Source organism: Danio rerio, chromosome 6 (assembly GCF_052040795.2).
Source record: "Danio rerio strain M-AB ecotype USA chromosome 6, GRCz13ab, whole genome shotgun sequence".
Lineage (NCBI taxonomy): Eukaryota > Metazoa > Chordata > Actinopteri > Cypriniformes > Danionidae > Danio > Danio rerio.
Window position 1 is genome coordinate 18,750,752 of NC_141026.1, and position 18,895 is coordinate 18,769,646.

General features: G+C 36.9%; 1 protein-coding gene across 2 annotated transcripts; it reads left to right on the forward strand.

Moving 5' to 3' along the window:
• The first annotated feature begins 52 nt into the window (after positions 1 to 52).
• LOC147843471 (serine/threonine-protein kinase pim-3-like) lies at positions 53 to 12,924 on the forward strand. 2 transcript variants are annotated; one of them, XM_087257047.1, is made up of 9 exons: positions 53 to 248; positions 904 to 948; positions 1,079 to 1,249; positions 1,367 to 1,449; positions 1,564 to 1,614; positions 1,691 to 2,063; positions 2,189 to 2,368; positions 2,459 to 2,554; positions 2,650 to 2,906. In XM_087257047.1, exons 1-9 carry the CDS (start codon positions 188 to 190, stop codon positions 2,676 to 2,678), a joined length of 1,089 nt encoding a protein of 362 aa, XP_087113173.1. In that variant the 5' UTR covers positions 53 to 187; the 3' UTR covers positions 2,679 to 2,906. The 2 variants fall into 2 exon arrangements, 1 of the variants encoding a protein (XP_087113173.1); XR_015493451.1 differs by lacking the exons at positions 2,459 to 2,554; positions 2,650 to 2,906 and adding exons at positions 11,276 to 11,480; positions 12,340 to 12,924 and having other exon boundaries at positions 55 to 248.
• Positions 12,925 to 18,895: the final 5,971 nt, after the last annotated feature.

The window sequence follows — 18,895 nt, forward strand, 5'->3', positions numbered from 1 at the left end:
ATATACCTAAATTGTGCGTTCGCCATACATTTATTACGCAAGGAGTGACGTCAGGGACGTCAGTCACATGACCTTTCGTAATGCCCTGCTTCAGCGTGATTCGGCAATAATATGAAATTTAGCGTAAATAAACTCCTAGAAATGTGTTTCTCTGAAAATAATACAATATTTTTTCTGAAAACAGTTTATGATTCCTGTAGCTCTCCCGAATGGAGAACAATTTCATCCTTGTCCACTTCTTCATTATGGTAAGTTACATTTATAGAAGAGCTCGTTTGTTTAGTACTGTTTATTAAAATCTTTATTCTTGAATTTCTGTGTGATTTTCGTTAAATGTAAAGGTTTCTCTTCTGCTAATGTCGGTGGTGACGCAATCAAGTTTTACGGAAAGCTGATTGGCCTATTAAAATGATAGTTATTTAATTTTATAACAAGAGCTTTAGATTAATTATTACTATTAATAATTAAGATTTAGAAAATCGAATAACTGCATGAATTATATTTATGAAAATAAAATAAAAATATCTCAGGCACGCAAGGTCACGCCAATATGTTAGTTGCTATAGCAACGTGTGTTATGGTATGATTTCTGACCGCATATAAAAACAATCAAACCCATCGCAATCTTTTGGTTGAGAGACGAGGCGACTTTGCAGAGCATTTCTGTGCGATTCCTGAGATTTCTGAAGCTGTTGGAGGATTTCTGAGAGAAAAAGACTTATTTTAAAGAGCACAATTTCTCTAATCATCTTTTTTTCGTTATTTTTCTGATTATTTTTTTAAACACAACTTTGTTGCTCTTTTTTCATTTCGTTTTTTTTTCTTCTTTTTCTTTTTCTTTTTTCTTTACTTTGTTTTACATTTATTTTTTATATTTGTCTGTATTTGTCTGTTTTATTGCAGGTTGGAGGAGATTGTCCATGTCCCACATGGGTGAAGAAAGAGGAGGTGAGTGTTTTTAATCTTTCATTTGTTTGTCATTGTATATCACTGCATGATGCTGTATGATGTTTGACTAATATGAAAAGGATTACAGAAGTTAACAAAAAAGATTCATTAAAAATGTTTTAATGCACAGAAGATACACGGGACGGCACCACTGAGCTTCCTGGTTTTTTGGCTCCTCTGCCTTCACATTTGGCTGATTCTGCATCCACAGACCAGAGGAACAGCAAGAGGAAAAGGCAGAGCAGCAGCCAGCAAACACTGTCCACCTCGTCCAGCAGACCAGCCAAACGCTCTCGCAGAGGTCAGCACAGCTCATCTTCTAGATCTTATGGCTCAGTTAGGAAATGATTTGTCATTGATGAGACCGCAGCATGTTTTCTCTTTCTCTCTTCATTTCTTGTGCTCTTCTGTGTTGCAGACTTGTACCAGAAGGGCCCGTTGCTGGGACGAGGTGGATTCGGCTCTGTGTTTGCTGGGATGCGCAGGTCTGATGGACTGCCAGTAAGAGATTTTCTTCCCTCCTTTGTTCAGACATGCTTTAGAAATGTTGCTGTCAGTAAATGTCATGTGTCACAATCAGGCAGGTGTGATTTACTCTGCTTTTCCTGTCTGCAGGTGGCCATCAAGTACGTGTCGAAGGACCGGACCCCCGAGCGACTGAAAGTTGTATGTTTTGATGTGAATCTGTTGTGTTTGCTGTGTTTGATTGAGTTCTGGATATAATGGAGGGTTTGTTCTGCAGGATGGTCAGGGTCGGCTGCCGCTGGAGGTGGCATTGATGACCCGTGTCACATCAGCTCCTGCCTGCCCCAGTGTCCTGCAGCTGCTGGACTGGTTTGACCGTCCCAGGCGCTACATCCTGATCCTGGAGCGACTGGATCCTTGCCAAGATCTCCAGAGCTTCTGTGAGGAGAACGGCTGTCTGGATGAGCGTCTTGCAAAGAAAGTGCTGGTGCAGCTGATTGCCGCCCTAAAACACTGCGAGAGCCGCGGCGTCCTGCACCGGGACGTCAAACCAGAAAACCTCCTGATCTCCACAGAGTCCCAGGACATCAAGCTGCTGGACTTCGGCTGTGGAGATCTGCTGAAGCGCTCGGCCTACAAATACTTTGCAGGTGAGTTTGAGTTACAGAAGGAAACGTTCTGTTGATGTTTGTGAACTTCTGCTGATCCACTAAAGGGAATTTGTCTGTACTGGAGCATGTTGAGCAGATGTTTGTGGTCTTCTTATGTCTCTCAGGCACTCCTGCATACGCTCCTCCTGAGTGGTTTCGTAGACATCGCTACCATGCGACTCCAGCTACAGTCTGGTCAGTAGGAGTGACGCTCTACAACATCCTGTGTGACCGTTTCCCATTCAGAGGCGCACAGAGGGTCACGTCCAGAAGCAGACTGACCTTCCCTAGGAGCTTGTCAACAGGTAAGAGATTCAGACACATTCAGAGATAGCCTGGTAAGCGAGCAGAAGTGTGTTGTTGTGTGTTTCTGAAGACGGTGTTGTGTGTAACAGAGTGCCGTCAGCTGATTCGCTGGTGTCTCAGTGCAGCACCGGCTGATCGGCCCAGTTTAGATGACATTGAGAGCCATCCCTGGTTGCACTGCACAGGTGGCCAGTGACATTACACTTATCTGAATCCAGCAGTCATGGCTTGGGTTGCATTGTCAGGTTCAGTGTAGATAAACGCTGTCAATGATTTGTAGAAGGAGAGCAGGAGGGGCAGAGGAACTGAGGAGAACAGATCCTGATCCTGAGCTTCCTCTGCTGCATCTGTGAGCCTCTGTGTGAAGCTGTACGAGCTGAAGACACACACACACACACACACACACACACACACACACACACACACACACACACACAAGCTAGTCTACAGTAGACAAATGTACAGTTTCTTGACCACTTAGAGAAAAACGGGGACAGATGTTAAATAAATCATGAACAATAAAGTTATTTTATTCGCAATTACAGCAGTTGTTTTTTTCTTTACTGGTTTCACTAAAATGTAAATGTTCAAACCTAGGGCAGCACAGTGACTCAGTGGTTTGCACTGTAACCTCACAGCAAGGTTCACTGTGTAAAACATATGCTGGATATTTTGGCGGTTCATTCCCCTGTGGCGAACCCTGATGAATAAAGGGACTAAGCTGAAGGAAAATTGATGAATGAACACAGACACTGGAGGAATTAGGAGACTCTGTTCAGTCAGATATGATCATGCTGTCTGTAGTGTGCTGAACTAACTAGACCAAACCTTTATTTGCAAAATTTGATGTCTGAATTTAAAACATAAAAATCTAAACTAGCCGAATTGTTTTACTTAAACACAGATCTGTCGATAATAAACTCAGTAAATGTCCATACACGCATGCTGATATTTAACAAATGTTTTTTATTTTGAGTGATCTTCAATTTTAGGTAAAAAAGAAAAGTTTGTATGAGAATTTGAAATGAACAATATTGTGTTTTTGTGGACATGGAACTACAAAATTTCAACATTGAAGCGTGCTGAATAGTTTTTTGATATAATCTTCAATTCAAAGTTAGAAAAAATACAAATACTAAACTTCTTAAGAGAATTTAAAGTAAACACTACTGTGTTTTTCTTCTTTGTGCACATCAAATTGCAAATTATCCCAATATAGTGCAATAAATCTCTTTTTAGGACGATCTTCAGTTTCAAGTTAGAATACAATTATAATTTTGAAAATAATTTAAAATGTACATATTGTTTTTTCATGTGTAGGTCAAAGTTTCAACAGCTCAATCATTTTAAAAAGCATGTGCTCAAACTAAAAGAAGTAAAAAAGTGCTTTTGTGGTGCAGGGTCACGTCTCTCCTCAGTAAGTGATCATAGACAACACAAGGGGGCAATGTTCAGCACAGAGAATCACAATTTAACTAAAACGTATAAGACTGCGTGTTTTTCATCATCTCAACAGTTTGTCTAATGAAACACACAATAATTTAACATTTATTTTAACAAATACAGCTCATAGTGTTAATAACATTGTTTACTCTACACTTTTTACTGTGATCATGATGATTGTTTGTTATGAGCAGGGCCGGATTCAGTGATTTTGGGGCCCTAAGCAATTCGAGTCATGAGACCCAGAAGTCCTACAGTAATAAGCACTTTTCATATTTGCTTATTTATTTAGCTGTCTTTATCTTATAGCACTCTGTCTTGCTTTCTATATTTTTATCTGAACACAATCTCTACATTTTAAAAGATTTAATTTTCATCTGATTTGACTGCTGGACTGATCCATGATTGGGGTGGGGGGACACAATTGCACACATACTGATTAAGGTAAAATGTATTTGTTAGAGCCTTATCCTGCAAAATATGACAGGAAATGACATTATTAGTGTTTATTGTCTGCCTCCAGACTTCCTTGGGGCCCTAAGCGACTGCTTAGTTAGCTTATTGATTTAATCCGCCCTGATTATGCACTGTAAACCCTGCTGTAGTCATTATTAAAGATATTAAGTTAATATAACTTGATATTATTTAAAATACCAAGTTTTGGCATCAAAGGTGTGTTTAACTTACTCATTAGGCAGCAACAAACTTTTAATTCTTATTGTAAGTTCTCTGAACTTAACATTTAAATTTCTTTAAATGATTCACTATGTCATTTAAAATGATTGGTTGTGCTTGAGATTCTGCCTTGACAACCGCACTGATTGATCAATATATGTTATTTGACTCAACGTGGTCATTTTGCTTGTGATGCTGAATTCTCCTGAAGCGCAGCAGGACAGAGGCACTACCTGAACCCATCTGACGAAAAGAGAAAAGTTAAATTAGTCAGTAGATATTTAAATGCTGATATATTTTTTTCTTAATTGATATACACGCTGGGGCAACACAGTGACTCCGTGGTTAGCATTGTCGCCTCACAGTAAGAAGGTCGCTGGTTCGAGTCCTGGCTGGGCCAGTTGGCATTTCTGTGTGGAGTTTGCATGTTCTCCCCTCGTTCACGTTAGTTTCCTCCAGGTGCTCCAGTTTCCCCCATAAGTCCAAGGACATGCGCTATAGGTGAATTGGGTAAGCTAAATTGTCCGTATGTGTGTATGTCCTGGTCCTCCAGGTTGAGGGTTGATCGTTGGGCTAACAACCCACCTCGTAAACATATTCAAGTATAAATCACTGGCACAGAAAACAAACAAAACCTACGTGAGACCAAGAGACTTTATTAAAAGAAAAATCAAGAAATTAAGTCATACAATGCGTCAATCAGCAGCAATCATCACTTAAAGATTGTAGTCAGTTCTTGTTTTCTAAGACCTTAAATAAATGATTATCTTTGCACAACGGAGGATCTATTTTGTATATGGTGACATAACCTGTTATATGATGTTATACTGGATAAAGACTGCCAAGGGTGTCAAGACATTCAGAATAACAATATTTTAGACTCAGAAGAATATAGACATGATTATACAATTATAAGTCACTGGAGCAAAATTAACTGTCTTTAGAAATAGAAATGACAGAAGCAAATACATATTCATTTTTTACCTTCATAAGTATCCTTGCAATGACGTGAAAATGAGATCGCAATGAAAAAAAGAGATTTTATGTCATATTATTAATCACATAAAATCTTACAGCAGTCAACACTGAAATCCATACATAATACATTACGTTTGAATGAATCCCATTTCTGTGATATAAATAATAAACATTCTGAACAGAGTACTGTAACATTGAGCAAATACAGCAGAGATACAATAGAACTCACAATGTAGTCACTATCTATTAAAACCAAGTTTGGAAAAAAAAGAACTTGAGTATATTTATTATTTATTATTATTCAAATTTAACAGCAAATGACTTGTTAAAAAGTCACAACATTACATTCAAATCAGCTTCTGTTACTTGCTGCTTTACTTTAATCACAGTTGCGTTGCCCAAAAGGGTCAGTTCTTAAATAATTAAATTAATCTTTCTTAAGTATGTCTGGACGAATGTGACACCGTCACACTTTCAGATCCAAGTCACTGCAGCACATCACGGTAATAAACAAAGATGTAAACAAAGTACATTGCTTTATGAACTATTACAATTACTTGAAGCACAGTCAACATCAATGAAGTCGAGCCAAGTAAAAATGTCAAAGATTAAACAATCAGGCCCTTCTGAAGGCTGAAATAAATCATTAAACACTGACTATCATCTGGTTTGTAATCAACAACCATTTTCAGACCAAAGAATATCATGCGCTGAATGAAACAAACTGTGTTACAAAGAATAAATCAAGAATAAATGTCAACTCCTGGTAGGTGGAGATTTTAATTTTGTTTTAGACAATATACTAGAAAGATCTTCAACGACACCAGTGCCCCTTTCTAAAGCAGCTAAATCTACTACAACATTTATGAAAGATCTGAATTTAGTGGAAAGAGACTACTCTTTTTATTCGCATCCCCATAATACACACACTCGTATAGATTATTTCTTGTTGCCCTCTCAACTTCTATACAGAGTGCTAGATGTTGAATATCTCCCTCGATTACTGAGTGATCATTCTCCCCTTGTAATGTCACTGTCCATTCCAGAAAAAACAAAAGGAACTTACAGGTGGAGACTAAACCCTACTCTTTTTAAACAACCTGAATTTCATAAATTCATAAGGGAACAAATTGATATTTTTACTGCAACAAATAAACCCTCATGCTCCAATAGTTTTATATTATGGGACACTTTAAAAGCTTATCTTAGAGGTCAAAAAGTTTCCTACATTAAGGGGCTGTTAAAAAACAAAAAATCCAAATTAAGTACTTTAGAAGTTGAAAAACTAGTACTTGAAAAATTGTACCACAAGTCGCAAACAAAGGATATTTATAAAGAATTACTAAACAAAAAGATTGAATACAATAAATTGAACACCTACCAAGCAGAGAAAGCTATTATTTACTCTAATCAACGTTATTACGAACTCGGTGAGAAAGCTTAGAATGTCTTGGCCTGGCAATTAAAATGAGAGGAACAGAAACGAACAATAAATGTTATTAAAACTGGTAACAAGGAAACATGAAACCCGGTAGAAATTAATGATGTATTTAAGCAATATTTCACAGAATTATATACCTCTCAATCATGTATAGATCATTACAAATGAAAGCTTTTCTCTCCTCAGTCCATTTACCATATCTCTCAGAGGAAGACAGATCTAGTCTGGATCAGCCTTTTTCTACTTCTGAACTGATTGAAGCTATTAATCTATTGTCTAATAATAAATCAAGAGGTGAAGATGGTTTTCCATTAGAATTCTATAAAGAGTTTAAAGATTTGCTTGTGCCATATTTAATGGAAGTTCTTAATCAGGCTAAGGTGGAAAAAAGTTTTCCAGACTCCTTTTCAAATGCTATAATTTCAGTAATACTCAAAAAAGACAAGGATCCAAATAACTGTGCCTCCTACAGACCAATCTCACTCCTCAATGTAGATTATAAAATAGTCACTAAAATGGTAGCTAAAAGATTAGAAACTCGACTTCCTCAATTGATTAATCCAGATCAAACTGGTTTTGTAGTTGGGAGATTAGGCGCAAATAATCTGAGGAGAGTTTTTAACATTATTCACACTGCTAAAGAAAAACATATACCAGGGATAGTCGCCTCTCTCGATGCCGAAAAGGCTTTTGAGTGGTCATACTTATTTGAAGTACTAAAAAAATTTGGATTTGGAACTGTATACATAGAGCTAATTCAATCACTTTATAAATCCCCAAAAGCTAAAATTATTACAAATGGTATTATTTCTTCTTCAATACCTTTGTATAGAGGATGTAGACAAGGTTGCCCCATCAGCCCAGCTCTCTTTGCCCTTGCGATTGAACCTCTAGCTGAGGCTATTAGATGTGTCCCCAACATAAAAGGCTTTAAAACTGGCCCTGAAATACAAAAAATATCTTTGTTCGCCGATGATATTCTTTTGTTTCTTACTGACCCTGTAGACTCCCTATCTAATTCACAGAATGTATTACAGTCATATAGTACTTTTTCTGGATATAAAGTTAACATTGATAAAAGTGAAATTTTGCCATTATCAGGTTTTGATTATACTTCATTAAATACCTTTTCTTTTAAATGCTCACCTGCTGGCATTAAGTATTTGGGTATACATGTAGACGGCAACCTAAAAAATCTCTATAAATTTAATTTGGCTAATCTTTTAGAAAAAACTGGCAGAGACTTAACAAATTGGATGGATTTACCACTCACATTGTCTGGTAGAATTAATGCAGTTAAAATGAATGTTTTGCCCAGGTTCTTATATGTATTTCATTCTTCCAATATCAATACCTAAATCCTTTTTGACTTCTCATAATTCACTAGTGAGATCATTTATTTGCTATCGGAAAACCCCAAGGGTTGGTCTTGACAAACTGGCTTTAGACTACAGCAAAGGAGGACTTAGACTCCCCAATTTTAAGATGTATTATTGGGCAGCCCAATCCAGGTATCTGGCACAGATGTCCGCTGAAACCCCCTACCCGTCATGGCTTAATATGGAGACATTTGAGATGAAAGAGGACTGTCCCACTAATATACTATTAAGGGTCAAATTAAAAAAATATCCCAAGATACCCAATTTAACTGCTATGGAGGAACTTGTTTTCTCTGATAAACCATTACATAAAACAGTTTCTAGAATATATGATGCTTTGATGCTTAGACAACCTTTGACTGACCCAGATAAGTCTAAAACTAGATGGGAACAGGATTTGGGGATAACACTAGAAAATGACCTGTGGGGTCAGCTATGTAGAGATGGGGTAACCTCAACTTTGAATTCCAGATTTAGACTAATCCAGTTTAATTTCTTACACCAGCTTTATTATACTCCATCCGGATTACACAAATTTAAAAACAGTATTTCTCCTTTCTGCTTCAGATGTGGTATAGAAGAAGCTACATTTTTGCATTCTACATGGCTGTGCCCTAAAGTGAAAGTATTGTGGGTACAAGTATGTAATATTATATCACAGATTCATGCAATTGATTTTCCATTGGATCCAGAGATAAGTTTATTGGGTAATTACACAAATTCTAACCTCCAGCATAATTATGCTATTAAACTTACCGAAATGTTGCTGACGATAGCTAAAAAATGCACTGCTTTAAAATAGAAAACAGACATTTATGTACCAACTGGACTGTGGATCTCAGAAGTTTGCAACTGTATACCATTGGAGAAGATCACATATTCTTTGAGAGGAAAGGATGAAGTATTTAAAAAGATTTGGAATCCATTTTTGAACTACATTAAAACAGTACCACTTGATTTGATTTGACAAAATGTTTTGTTTCTACTAGCTTATGCTGTATCTCCTCCCTTTTTATTGATTTATTTAATTTAATTTTACTCATTTATTTAATATACGGTGTATGCTTTAATTTAGTTTGTTTGCTGTTTTGTTTTGATGTTCTGTATTGTTAATTGTTGAAAAAGCGAAATAAAAATATATAATCGAAAAAAGAATAAATGTCACCTTCAAATGTAAAACATCATTTTGTTTCTTATAAAAAGCGATTAGTTACTTTAATGAAGAGATCAAAACCGCTGCCTTAAAAGTGACCAATTGACTTCACTTAAAAATATGAGGACCTATTAAGTTGACTTAACTTACCTTTTTATAGTCAACTAATTGCTTTTTACAGCGTAATTAAAATGAGATTTTATTTTCTCAAAATCACAACATTTATGACTGCCCGTTTCGCCACTTACAAATTTAAAATGAAGCATATTTTCATACAATTTATTGCTCACATTACATGTATGATAACTTAAATACATTTGAATATACTGTATAATATGAATAAAACAATTAGTTTGAAATAAATAAGAGTAATAACCGCTAGACATTCAGCATGCTAAGTTTCTGTGCTATAATTCTAAACTAGATTTAATTAAGAATTATTCTTTCCTGCAACTGCATTTTCAAAAAAATAAAAATGTTATCTTGGCAATACTGACCACCACCAAATTCAACCACACTGCTAAGAAAAAAAAATAAAAACTGCTGCTGCCACTACTGCTATGTTTACTACTAATAACACTACTACTACTACTACTACTACTACAGATAATAATAATTTTCCTGAAAACAATCAGTATAGAATTAATTTTGAAGACAAGATAGAAACATTGGTTTAGTGAGGATCATTAAAAAGTGAGCTTTAGCTTTAAAAATAAATCTGTAATAATAAAAGATTGTTGTAATTTTACTTTATTTATTCATCAATTAAATTCAGCCTTGGTATCTATAACACTTTTCTTTAAACTTTTGCATTCCTTTACGTTTGATTACAGTATTAAAAAAAAAAAAAAAAAAATATATATATATATATATATATATATATATATATATATATATATATATATTAAATACATTTTATTCACATCTGTGTTTAGCATTTATTCTGTTACTTGCTTTGAATCTCACCTGGCGTTTATAAGATACTGTGCCAGGCTGATGTTGGCAGGTGTTCCAGTAATGGTGATCTGGTGGTCTGATGACCCCTCCATGGCATTAGCAATTTTGATCTGAGCCCCAGACATCTGACGGATTTCATTAATTTTGGTGCCCTGACGTCCAATTATACAGCCTATTAGCTGAAAATATAAAGTAGACAGATTAAAATGAGTTCAAGGCGTGTTCTTTACATTCTTCTTTGATTAGGGGTATAACGATACATCATAATGTGAAACTGTGAAATATAAATGTGCTGATGTGCATCGCTTGTGTAAACGATAGGACTTGCAATACTGAACTTGTTTTTTTTTTGCAGTACTCGACTTATTGTATAAGGTTAATTTTCACCCAAAAAGGTCAATTCTGTTTTCCTGTATTACGCTGATAATGCTGTTTCATGGCCGTGAAATCACACGTTTGTTTACCACAGAGATATTACAGATGATACATTTGTAAATAATGTTCACTTTGTTGCACAGAGAGAGATTCCTTTGCTTCATAAGACCTCAGTGCATCGTCAGGACTTGAGTGTATCGTTACACCCCTATCTTTGATACAGTTTCCCCAAAAACTGTCTCTCAAAGTTCATGAGTACTGGCCTGTGAACTGGCATCCACACCTATTAACAGAACAAATGCAGGAGAACTGAGAAATACAGAGAACATTGAACACAACATTAAGCTTGGTTAAACTGTGCAACTGTCCAAATCTGTTATAAAACTCTAATTCACATTTAACTCTTTATTCACTTTTATTTACTGATTGTTCTTAATTGTTCTTATTATAAACAGGTTCATGTTAAATTCTGTTATTAATTTTAGGTTTTTGTTGCATGTCTCAGGGATGTCAGTGGCAAGCACCAAGGAATATCATGCAGCTCACACTCCCAGGAAAGTGCCAACTTCACCCTAAAGTACTCCAGCTGATATGGGGGTGTTTTGGAGAAACTCAGGTTTACCTGTTTGCTTCACCCAAGACCGGCCACTGCTCCGCTCAGCACAGATGCACTGGCTCACTGCTGGACGTGAGGGTTGACACAATGTGAGGTTTGTTTACTGTTTTTCTACTTGCAGATTATTTGTAAAAAGGGCAGGAGCTTGACCAACATTCATTTCTTACAGTCTAAGTTCTTATTAATACAACAACTGTGGTTAAATCAAAACTCTCAAACAATTTAGTTTTATCATTTTGATGTCTCGAAGGCACTTTATAGTGAGAATGACCCTTATACAATTATATATATCCGGGTGAGTAATATGTAAGGTGGAGTAAAATGTCATGTGTAGTTAAAGGTATGTAAGTGTATGTATTTACCACCACCTACTGGAAGTTTTAGATTCTTATTTTGAAGATTCTTATTTTCTTATTTTAAAACATCTTTTTTTCATAAATGCAGTAAAGTACAATAAGCTGAATTGTTTTCACACATATAAAATAAACTTGTCATCATTTACACATTTTGTGCCATTTAAATCAATTTCTTTCTATTGTAGATTATTTTGTGTGTTTACTTGCTTCTTTTCACATTTAACACAATGATGAATTGAAAATCTTTCACTTTTTCGAGTCAATTTTATAACATTAAACATGGAATTTTCTCAATAATTTGCATTAATTTAATTCAGGATAACCAATAACTTTATAGTGGTCACTTCTTTTTATTTTTCCTCAGGATCGTAAGTTTTACATGTTTGATGAAATAATCCTTTCATTTCAATGTGTTTTAGTGAAAGTAGACTCTGCCATTTCAAGACACTGAAAATGTTTTTTTATTTTATTATTATTAAAATATTCTTTAAATGAAGGTTATTAATAAATATTTGACTTATAAATATTTCATTCTTAATGTCTGCTAGATTTATTTCGTGTTATTCTATGTGTGTGTGTGTGTTATATTTATTCCAGAGAAGAGTTTACAGTAGCTTGGTCCATCTGTAACTCCGGTCATTTTGAAGTTTCTTCCAGTCATTCAGGCAACATCTTCTTCTGCTGCTTCTGCTCAATCTTCTGCTGTCCAGAATCAGGTGGTTTGTCTTGGTTGGGCATCTCAGCTGAGACCTCTCCACAATGGGTGACCCCACAGTAGCTGTGAAGTACCAGTGGCGTGAACCATTTGGGTGAACTCATTTTTTAAATGTGATCTTAAGATTTTTTTTGAAGTTTTTTGTTTACAGTTTTGACTTTGATATTGACTGATCTAATGTTTATGCACAAATATATTAAAATAAAGCATTCATTTATTCAAATATTCATTTAAAAAAAGAGATCTTTGAGGAGTGTGTTTATGCATATATTTGCTTCAGTGTGAGAAAAGCTAGTCTGCTTGCATGACCATTGCCAGGTCTGGGCTGTTTTATTATTAATGTAATATTAAATTAAATTGTTAATATTAGTTAATGTCCTGTGAGTTCACGTGAATTAACAATGAAACTTTATTTACATTAACTAATGTTAACAAATAATAAATACTGTAATAAATGTATTAGATCTTACCAGGTTTGACTTTTTTTTTTACAGTAGAATACTGGCAACAGTGTTAGTCACTGTAACAGAGCAGTAGCGGAAACTAACTGGAAACTGCTTACAGTTAATTACTGTACTGTAGTTCTGTACTCACAGCATAATCGCTACTGCACACACATTAATGGTAAATCATATATACAGTAGTTATTGTAGTTTAACTCAAATTAATCAGTTTTCTGAACTGTTATGAAAAATAAAAAGCAAATCAATTCTTCAGACAAATGTATTTTATTGTTTTGGCAGCAAACAAACAAACAACAGAAAATGTCTGACAAAATTAAACAAATCAGCAGGTATGAAGACATTTTCTATTCACAATGAAACAAAAAGGTTCAATAATGAACAACACATGCAGTGTATATACAGTAGGACTTGTGTGTTGAAGTAGGGGGGGAACTCCAGGAACTGAGTTTGACATCGATGGTTACAGTGTTGGGGGTAACGCATTACAAGTAACACAAGTTATGAAATAATATGACTTTTCTAAGTAACAAGTAACACATTACTTTAACAAATTAAGGAGTATTTGAGTTACTTCTTAGTTTAATTAATTCTCTTTTAAAACATTTATTGTTGAATTAAAAAATAAATAAATAAATAATAGTAATATTAATAATAGTTTTCTCCCAGCAGAAACACTATAACTGTTACTATGATTATTTATGTGAAGCTGCTTTGACACAATCTACATTGTAAAAGCGCTGTACAAATAAAGCTGAAAGGTAACATACAATATTTTCCATAAAGTATAAGTAATACAGCTTTACATTATAATGTTACTTTTTTGGGGGAGTAACTCAATATTGTATTGCATTACTTTTAAAAGTATCTTTCCCCAACACTGATGGTATAAAGCACATTGTCAAAGCAACTGGCAACATTTATCTCAATCACACATATAATAATAATAATTAAAAAACTTAATTTGTTCAGTTCTCCAGTCAAATTCATTTAGCCTCTGCAAAAATGAATGCAAGTGCTGTTTAACGGAAAGATTTAAAAAACAAACACATTTTTACTAGTTAATTTGCAAGATATTCAAATATACTAATATTCAGCTTAAAATACAATTTAAAGGCTTAACTAGGTTAAACTAGGCAAGTCAGGTTAATTATAAGAAAAGTAAACAAAGTTATAAGAAATACTGTGACAATTTCCTTGCGCTGTTTAACATCACTTATATTTTAGAAAATAATTGAAATTTCAAAAGAGGCTGAATAATTTTGCCTTCAAATGTATCTTGTCCATAGATAATACTTGCCTTTGAATAAGCTCTAGTGTGGCATTGATTGACTTGATTAATCTTAATATAATGGTAAAAACAAAAGTCGGCAACACCAAGGATCCAAATATCTTTTATTATTATTTACTTAAAAAAAGCTCAAGACAACAAACTTTTCTATTGTCGCTAATATGAACCGACAGGTGGAAACATCTCTGAAAAACTCTCAGCATCAAATTCACAACTTGGGACCTGACAGTGGAGGTCTGTGTGTGGATGGCTGTACAGTATAGATCATCTGTTATGATTCCCTGTGAGGATTTCTGTGCACGTTATCTAACTGAGGAGATTCAAATTGAAGGATTTTAATGGGTATAAAATCTGCTTAGTTCCAGAAAGGCACATTACACTGTTTGCATCTGTACATTATGGCAAAACCATTAAAGATGAGTTGTCCAATTAATACATATACTTCAATGAAAGTCATGTAAGAAGTGTGAGGAGATGCTAACTAGCTAACGATGTAGCTTTCAAGTGCACAGTTCAGGATAACAACAATTGGATTTAACACAAAGACTTTATTTAAGAAACCCTCAAAATATTTGAACACATTTACTCCTTTACACTCATTGTAGATTCTTATTTAGAGCTTAAAACACATCAGACTCTGCATCTGAACTGACAGACAGAGAATAGAGCACACTCAGAAGTAAACAAATCAAACACCTGTGGCTCCCTTAAAGGACAACACATTTGTGTTTAGAATAAGACGGACAGCCAGTGTATGTGTGTGTTAATGCCTAAACCATTGTTTTCTGTCTTAAAATAAATGCAACTCTATAAATATCCACATAAAGCATCAGAGTAGATGAGACAGTAATTTACCATTTATTACCACAGTTACTACCTGTAATGGCTACATAAAGTAATGACCTAATTTCAAACTCCTAAATGTTTTTTGGGGAGGGGCAGTGTACAGCAAGACCAGATAACACCGGGGCTTGCTGATCATTCCACCACCGCACATCCAGCTCACAAAATGGCCGCATCCAGTCCTCCAGCTCACAAGATGGCCGCTTCCAGTATGCCAGCTCACAAGATGGCTTCCTGTCCTGAATCTGTTCATGTCCCTGAAAGGCTACCTCCAGTGCTGCCAGACCCTCCAGTGCTGCCAGAGCTGCCAGTCCCTCCAGAGCTGCCAGACCTTCCAGAGCTGCCAGAACCTCCAGTGCTGCCAGAACCTCCAGTGCTGCCAGACCGTCCAGTGCTGCCAGATCCTCTAGAGCTGCCAGAGTCACTGCCACCGCCGGAGCTGCCAGCGCCGCTGCCAGAGTCGACGCCGCAGCCAGAGTCGACGCCGCAGCCAGAGTCGACGCCGCAGCCAGAGTCGACGCCGCAGTCAGCGCCACAGCTGGAGACGCAGCCAGCTCCACGCTCCAGGTCTTCAATTGTCAAACGATTCAGGACCACGACAGCTCCACTCTCCGGGTCTTCCGCAGCTCCACGCTCCAGGCCCTCCGCAACTCCACTCTCCGGGTCTTCCACAGCTCCACGCTCCTGGTCCTCCATTGTCAAACGATCCAGGACCACGACAGCTCTACTCTCCAGGTCTTCCGCAGCTTCACGCTCCAGGCCCTCCGCAACTCCACTCTCCGGGTCTTCCGCAGTTCCACGCTCCAGGTCCTCCGCAGCTCCCTTCTCCGGGTCTTCCGCAGCTCCACGCTCCAGGCCTTCAGCAACTCCACGCTCCAGGCCTGCCTCAGCTTCACGCCCCAGGTACGCTCCAGCTGCATGGTCCTGGCCCTCCATCCCTCCCCCTGTTCCGCCTCTGCTCCACCTCCCGCCTGAACTGTATTTGGAGCGTCTGGAAGCCGCTCTTTAGAGGGGGGGCTATGTTACGATAACCAGCGATCATTCTCTGGAGATCGCTGGTTTCCTCTATCATCATGAACTCAACTTCCGCATTCTCCAGGACTACATTTTCATACATGCACTTCTTCCAAACACGCACGCCTGGTCATTCATCTTTCTGATTACATCACCAGCTGAAACTTGTCACAGACTGATATTTCACACAGTATTTAAGCAGCACACACACTCATTCAGGTTGCAGAGTCTTGTTTACTGTTTGGTGACAATTCTACGCGTTTCTTCCTGTCTTGTTTTTCCGTGTCTTAATCTAGCTTAGTATCCTCGTTATCCTGTTTAGCCGCCAGCCTTTCGACCTTTTGCCTGTACCTCGATTACGACTCTGGATTTGCCCTCACATACCTGTTCATACCTGTTTTGACCATTGCTTGCCTGACCTTCGAATAAACCTGCATTTAGATCTTACCTTCAGTTGTTTGTGTCACTTCCAATCACAACACATACAAATCCTGCTGGTTTTACAGTAAAATACTGTTTCCATTCATTACAGCAGAACACTGGCTATTTTAGAGTTATTTACCGCATAATCTACATCAAGGGTTAACAGTGTACAATTTAAATAACTGCCACAGAGAAGACATCTAACAATCTATGCCCACCTCCACCCCCTTCCTTTTGGAAGGACATCTATTTTTCAATTCATCCATCCATTAAGGAAACACTTAACCTCTAGCCATCAGTGTCCAGTCATTGCTGAGGTGTGTGATTCCTATTTTACTCCACATGCTGCACTCCAGTCTGTAAAGACAAAGACACGACTAACAAAGCTCTACATGTTGCTGAACTCCAGCAATGCACAAGATAATCTCCAGTGTTCTTCAGATAAATCTCCACTGATGCTCTTGTGAGTTTCCTTCTTCTGCCTGATGTGTGTCAATTACTTGAACACCTGCCAAAGACGAGACATCTAGCTAACTATCTAAGCCCACCACCACCCCCTTCCTCTTGGAAGGACATCTATTTTTCATTCATTTATCCACCTATCTATTCAGTAAAATGACTAACCAGACCATCAGTTTCTAGTCATTGCTGAGGTGTGAGTCCCGTTTCTCCTCATGCCCCAGTGTAATCTGACATACAAGACAAAAACAAGACTAACAAAACTCTACATGCTGCTGATCTTCAGCAATAAACAAAGTTTTCTCCAGTGCTCTTCAGATATATCTCAACTGTTGCCTTGTGACTCTCCTCCTTCTGCTTCACTCCAATCTGCAAAAGACTAAGACAGCACCAACAGAGCCCTAACTGATGGCTGAGCTCCTGCAATGCACATGCGGTTCTCCGGCAATTAAAAAAAAAATCTCCACTGATGCTCTTGTGAGTCTCTGTCTTCTCCCTGCTGTATGTCCATTACCTACAATAAATAACAGCCACAGAGAAGACATCTAGCTAACAATCCATGTCTACCACTACCCTCTTCCTCTTGGAAGGACATTCATGCCATGCACCTATCCACCTGTTTTTAAAGGACACTCCTGACCATCAGTGTCCAGTCATTGCTGAGGTGTGTGATTCCTATATTTCTCCACAAGCTGCACTCCAGACTGTAAAAGACAAAGACACGACTAACAGAGCTCTACATGCTTGCTGAACTCCTGCAGTGCACTAAATGTTTTCCAGCGTTCCTTAGACAAATCTCCACTGATGCTCTTGTGAGTTTCCTTCTTCTGTCTGTTGTGTGTCCATTACCTGAAAATGAAACGCCTGCCGCAGAGAATACATCTATCTATCTAAAGCTGAGCTCAGACTACAGAAGTTGTAATCCAATTTATTTTGACCTCCTGAGAATCGGAGATGAAATCTTGTCGAGGACTTTGATCGGTTCTCAGCGCAGATTATCTGGTAATGTGAGCCGTTTAAAGATAGAATCTTGCACCTCGCCATCTTGAACACAAATTGCAGCCTCCCTGATCATAACAGACATGATTGAAATCCAGGATTTGAAATCGGGCTAATCACAGCAGTTCAAACCTATTCAGTATTAACAAAGCCATGAGCTGGAGAGAATCATGTTGCTTTTAATAAATAAATAAATATATCATTTTTTTGAATAATAAGCTTGAATTATCCTTTATTATTAGCCAGATTTAACGTTATTCTTATAGCGGTGTGCAGATATTGATGACACATGTGTAGCCGGGCACTAGAACATTGCCAGTTATCTCCAAAACCCAAAATGATTCAACATATTACAGTTTTTCTTAGTGGCTTTGGTGCATTTCTCACAACACTATTTACATTTGCACAACAGTTAATGCATTTCTCAAAACTATTAGTAATTTGTGCACATCATAGTAGCAGTTTCTCATTCCTTCCAACAAATTGTGAATGCTTTTGGACATGTATCAATTGCTTTCATACAATTCTCTGCTGTTTATAAAATTATTATTCGCTTATGTCATGTCAGTCAAAATAAACTAAACTTGTGAATACTGAAAAGTCATTTCATTTAAAAACTAATAGTCCTCATCTCATTACTTGAGTCATTACATACAAAAATGTTGAACTAGTTGTCGAAATCTGACAAGAAAATTTTATTAAAACTTTTACATCTTTATTTTCCAGAAAATGTCTTCTAAATTGAACAATTTCATGAATGATTTACAGACCTGTGTATGTTGTAGGTTCAGTTGCAATTTGTACTTAATGTTTGAAAGTTGTGCACAGCACATATTGTTTACAGTTGTGCACAGCTCTGCCCAAAGGGAGTTTATGTTTGTTGTAAATAAGAGTGTATTTATTCTTTTGCCCAATGCTGTGAATAAATTAGAATTGCAAAGAGCATCT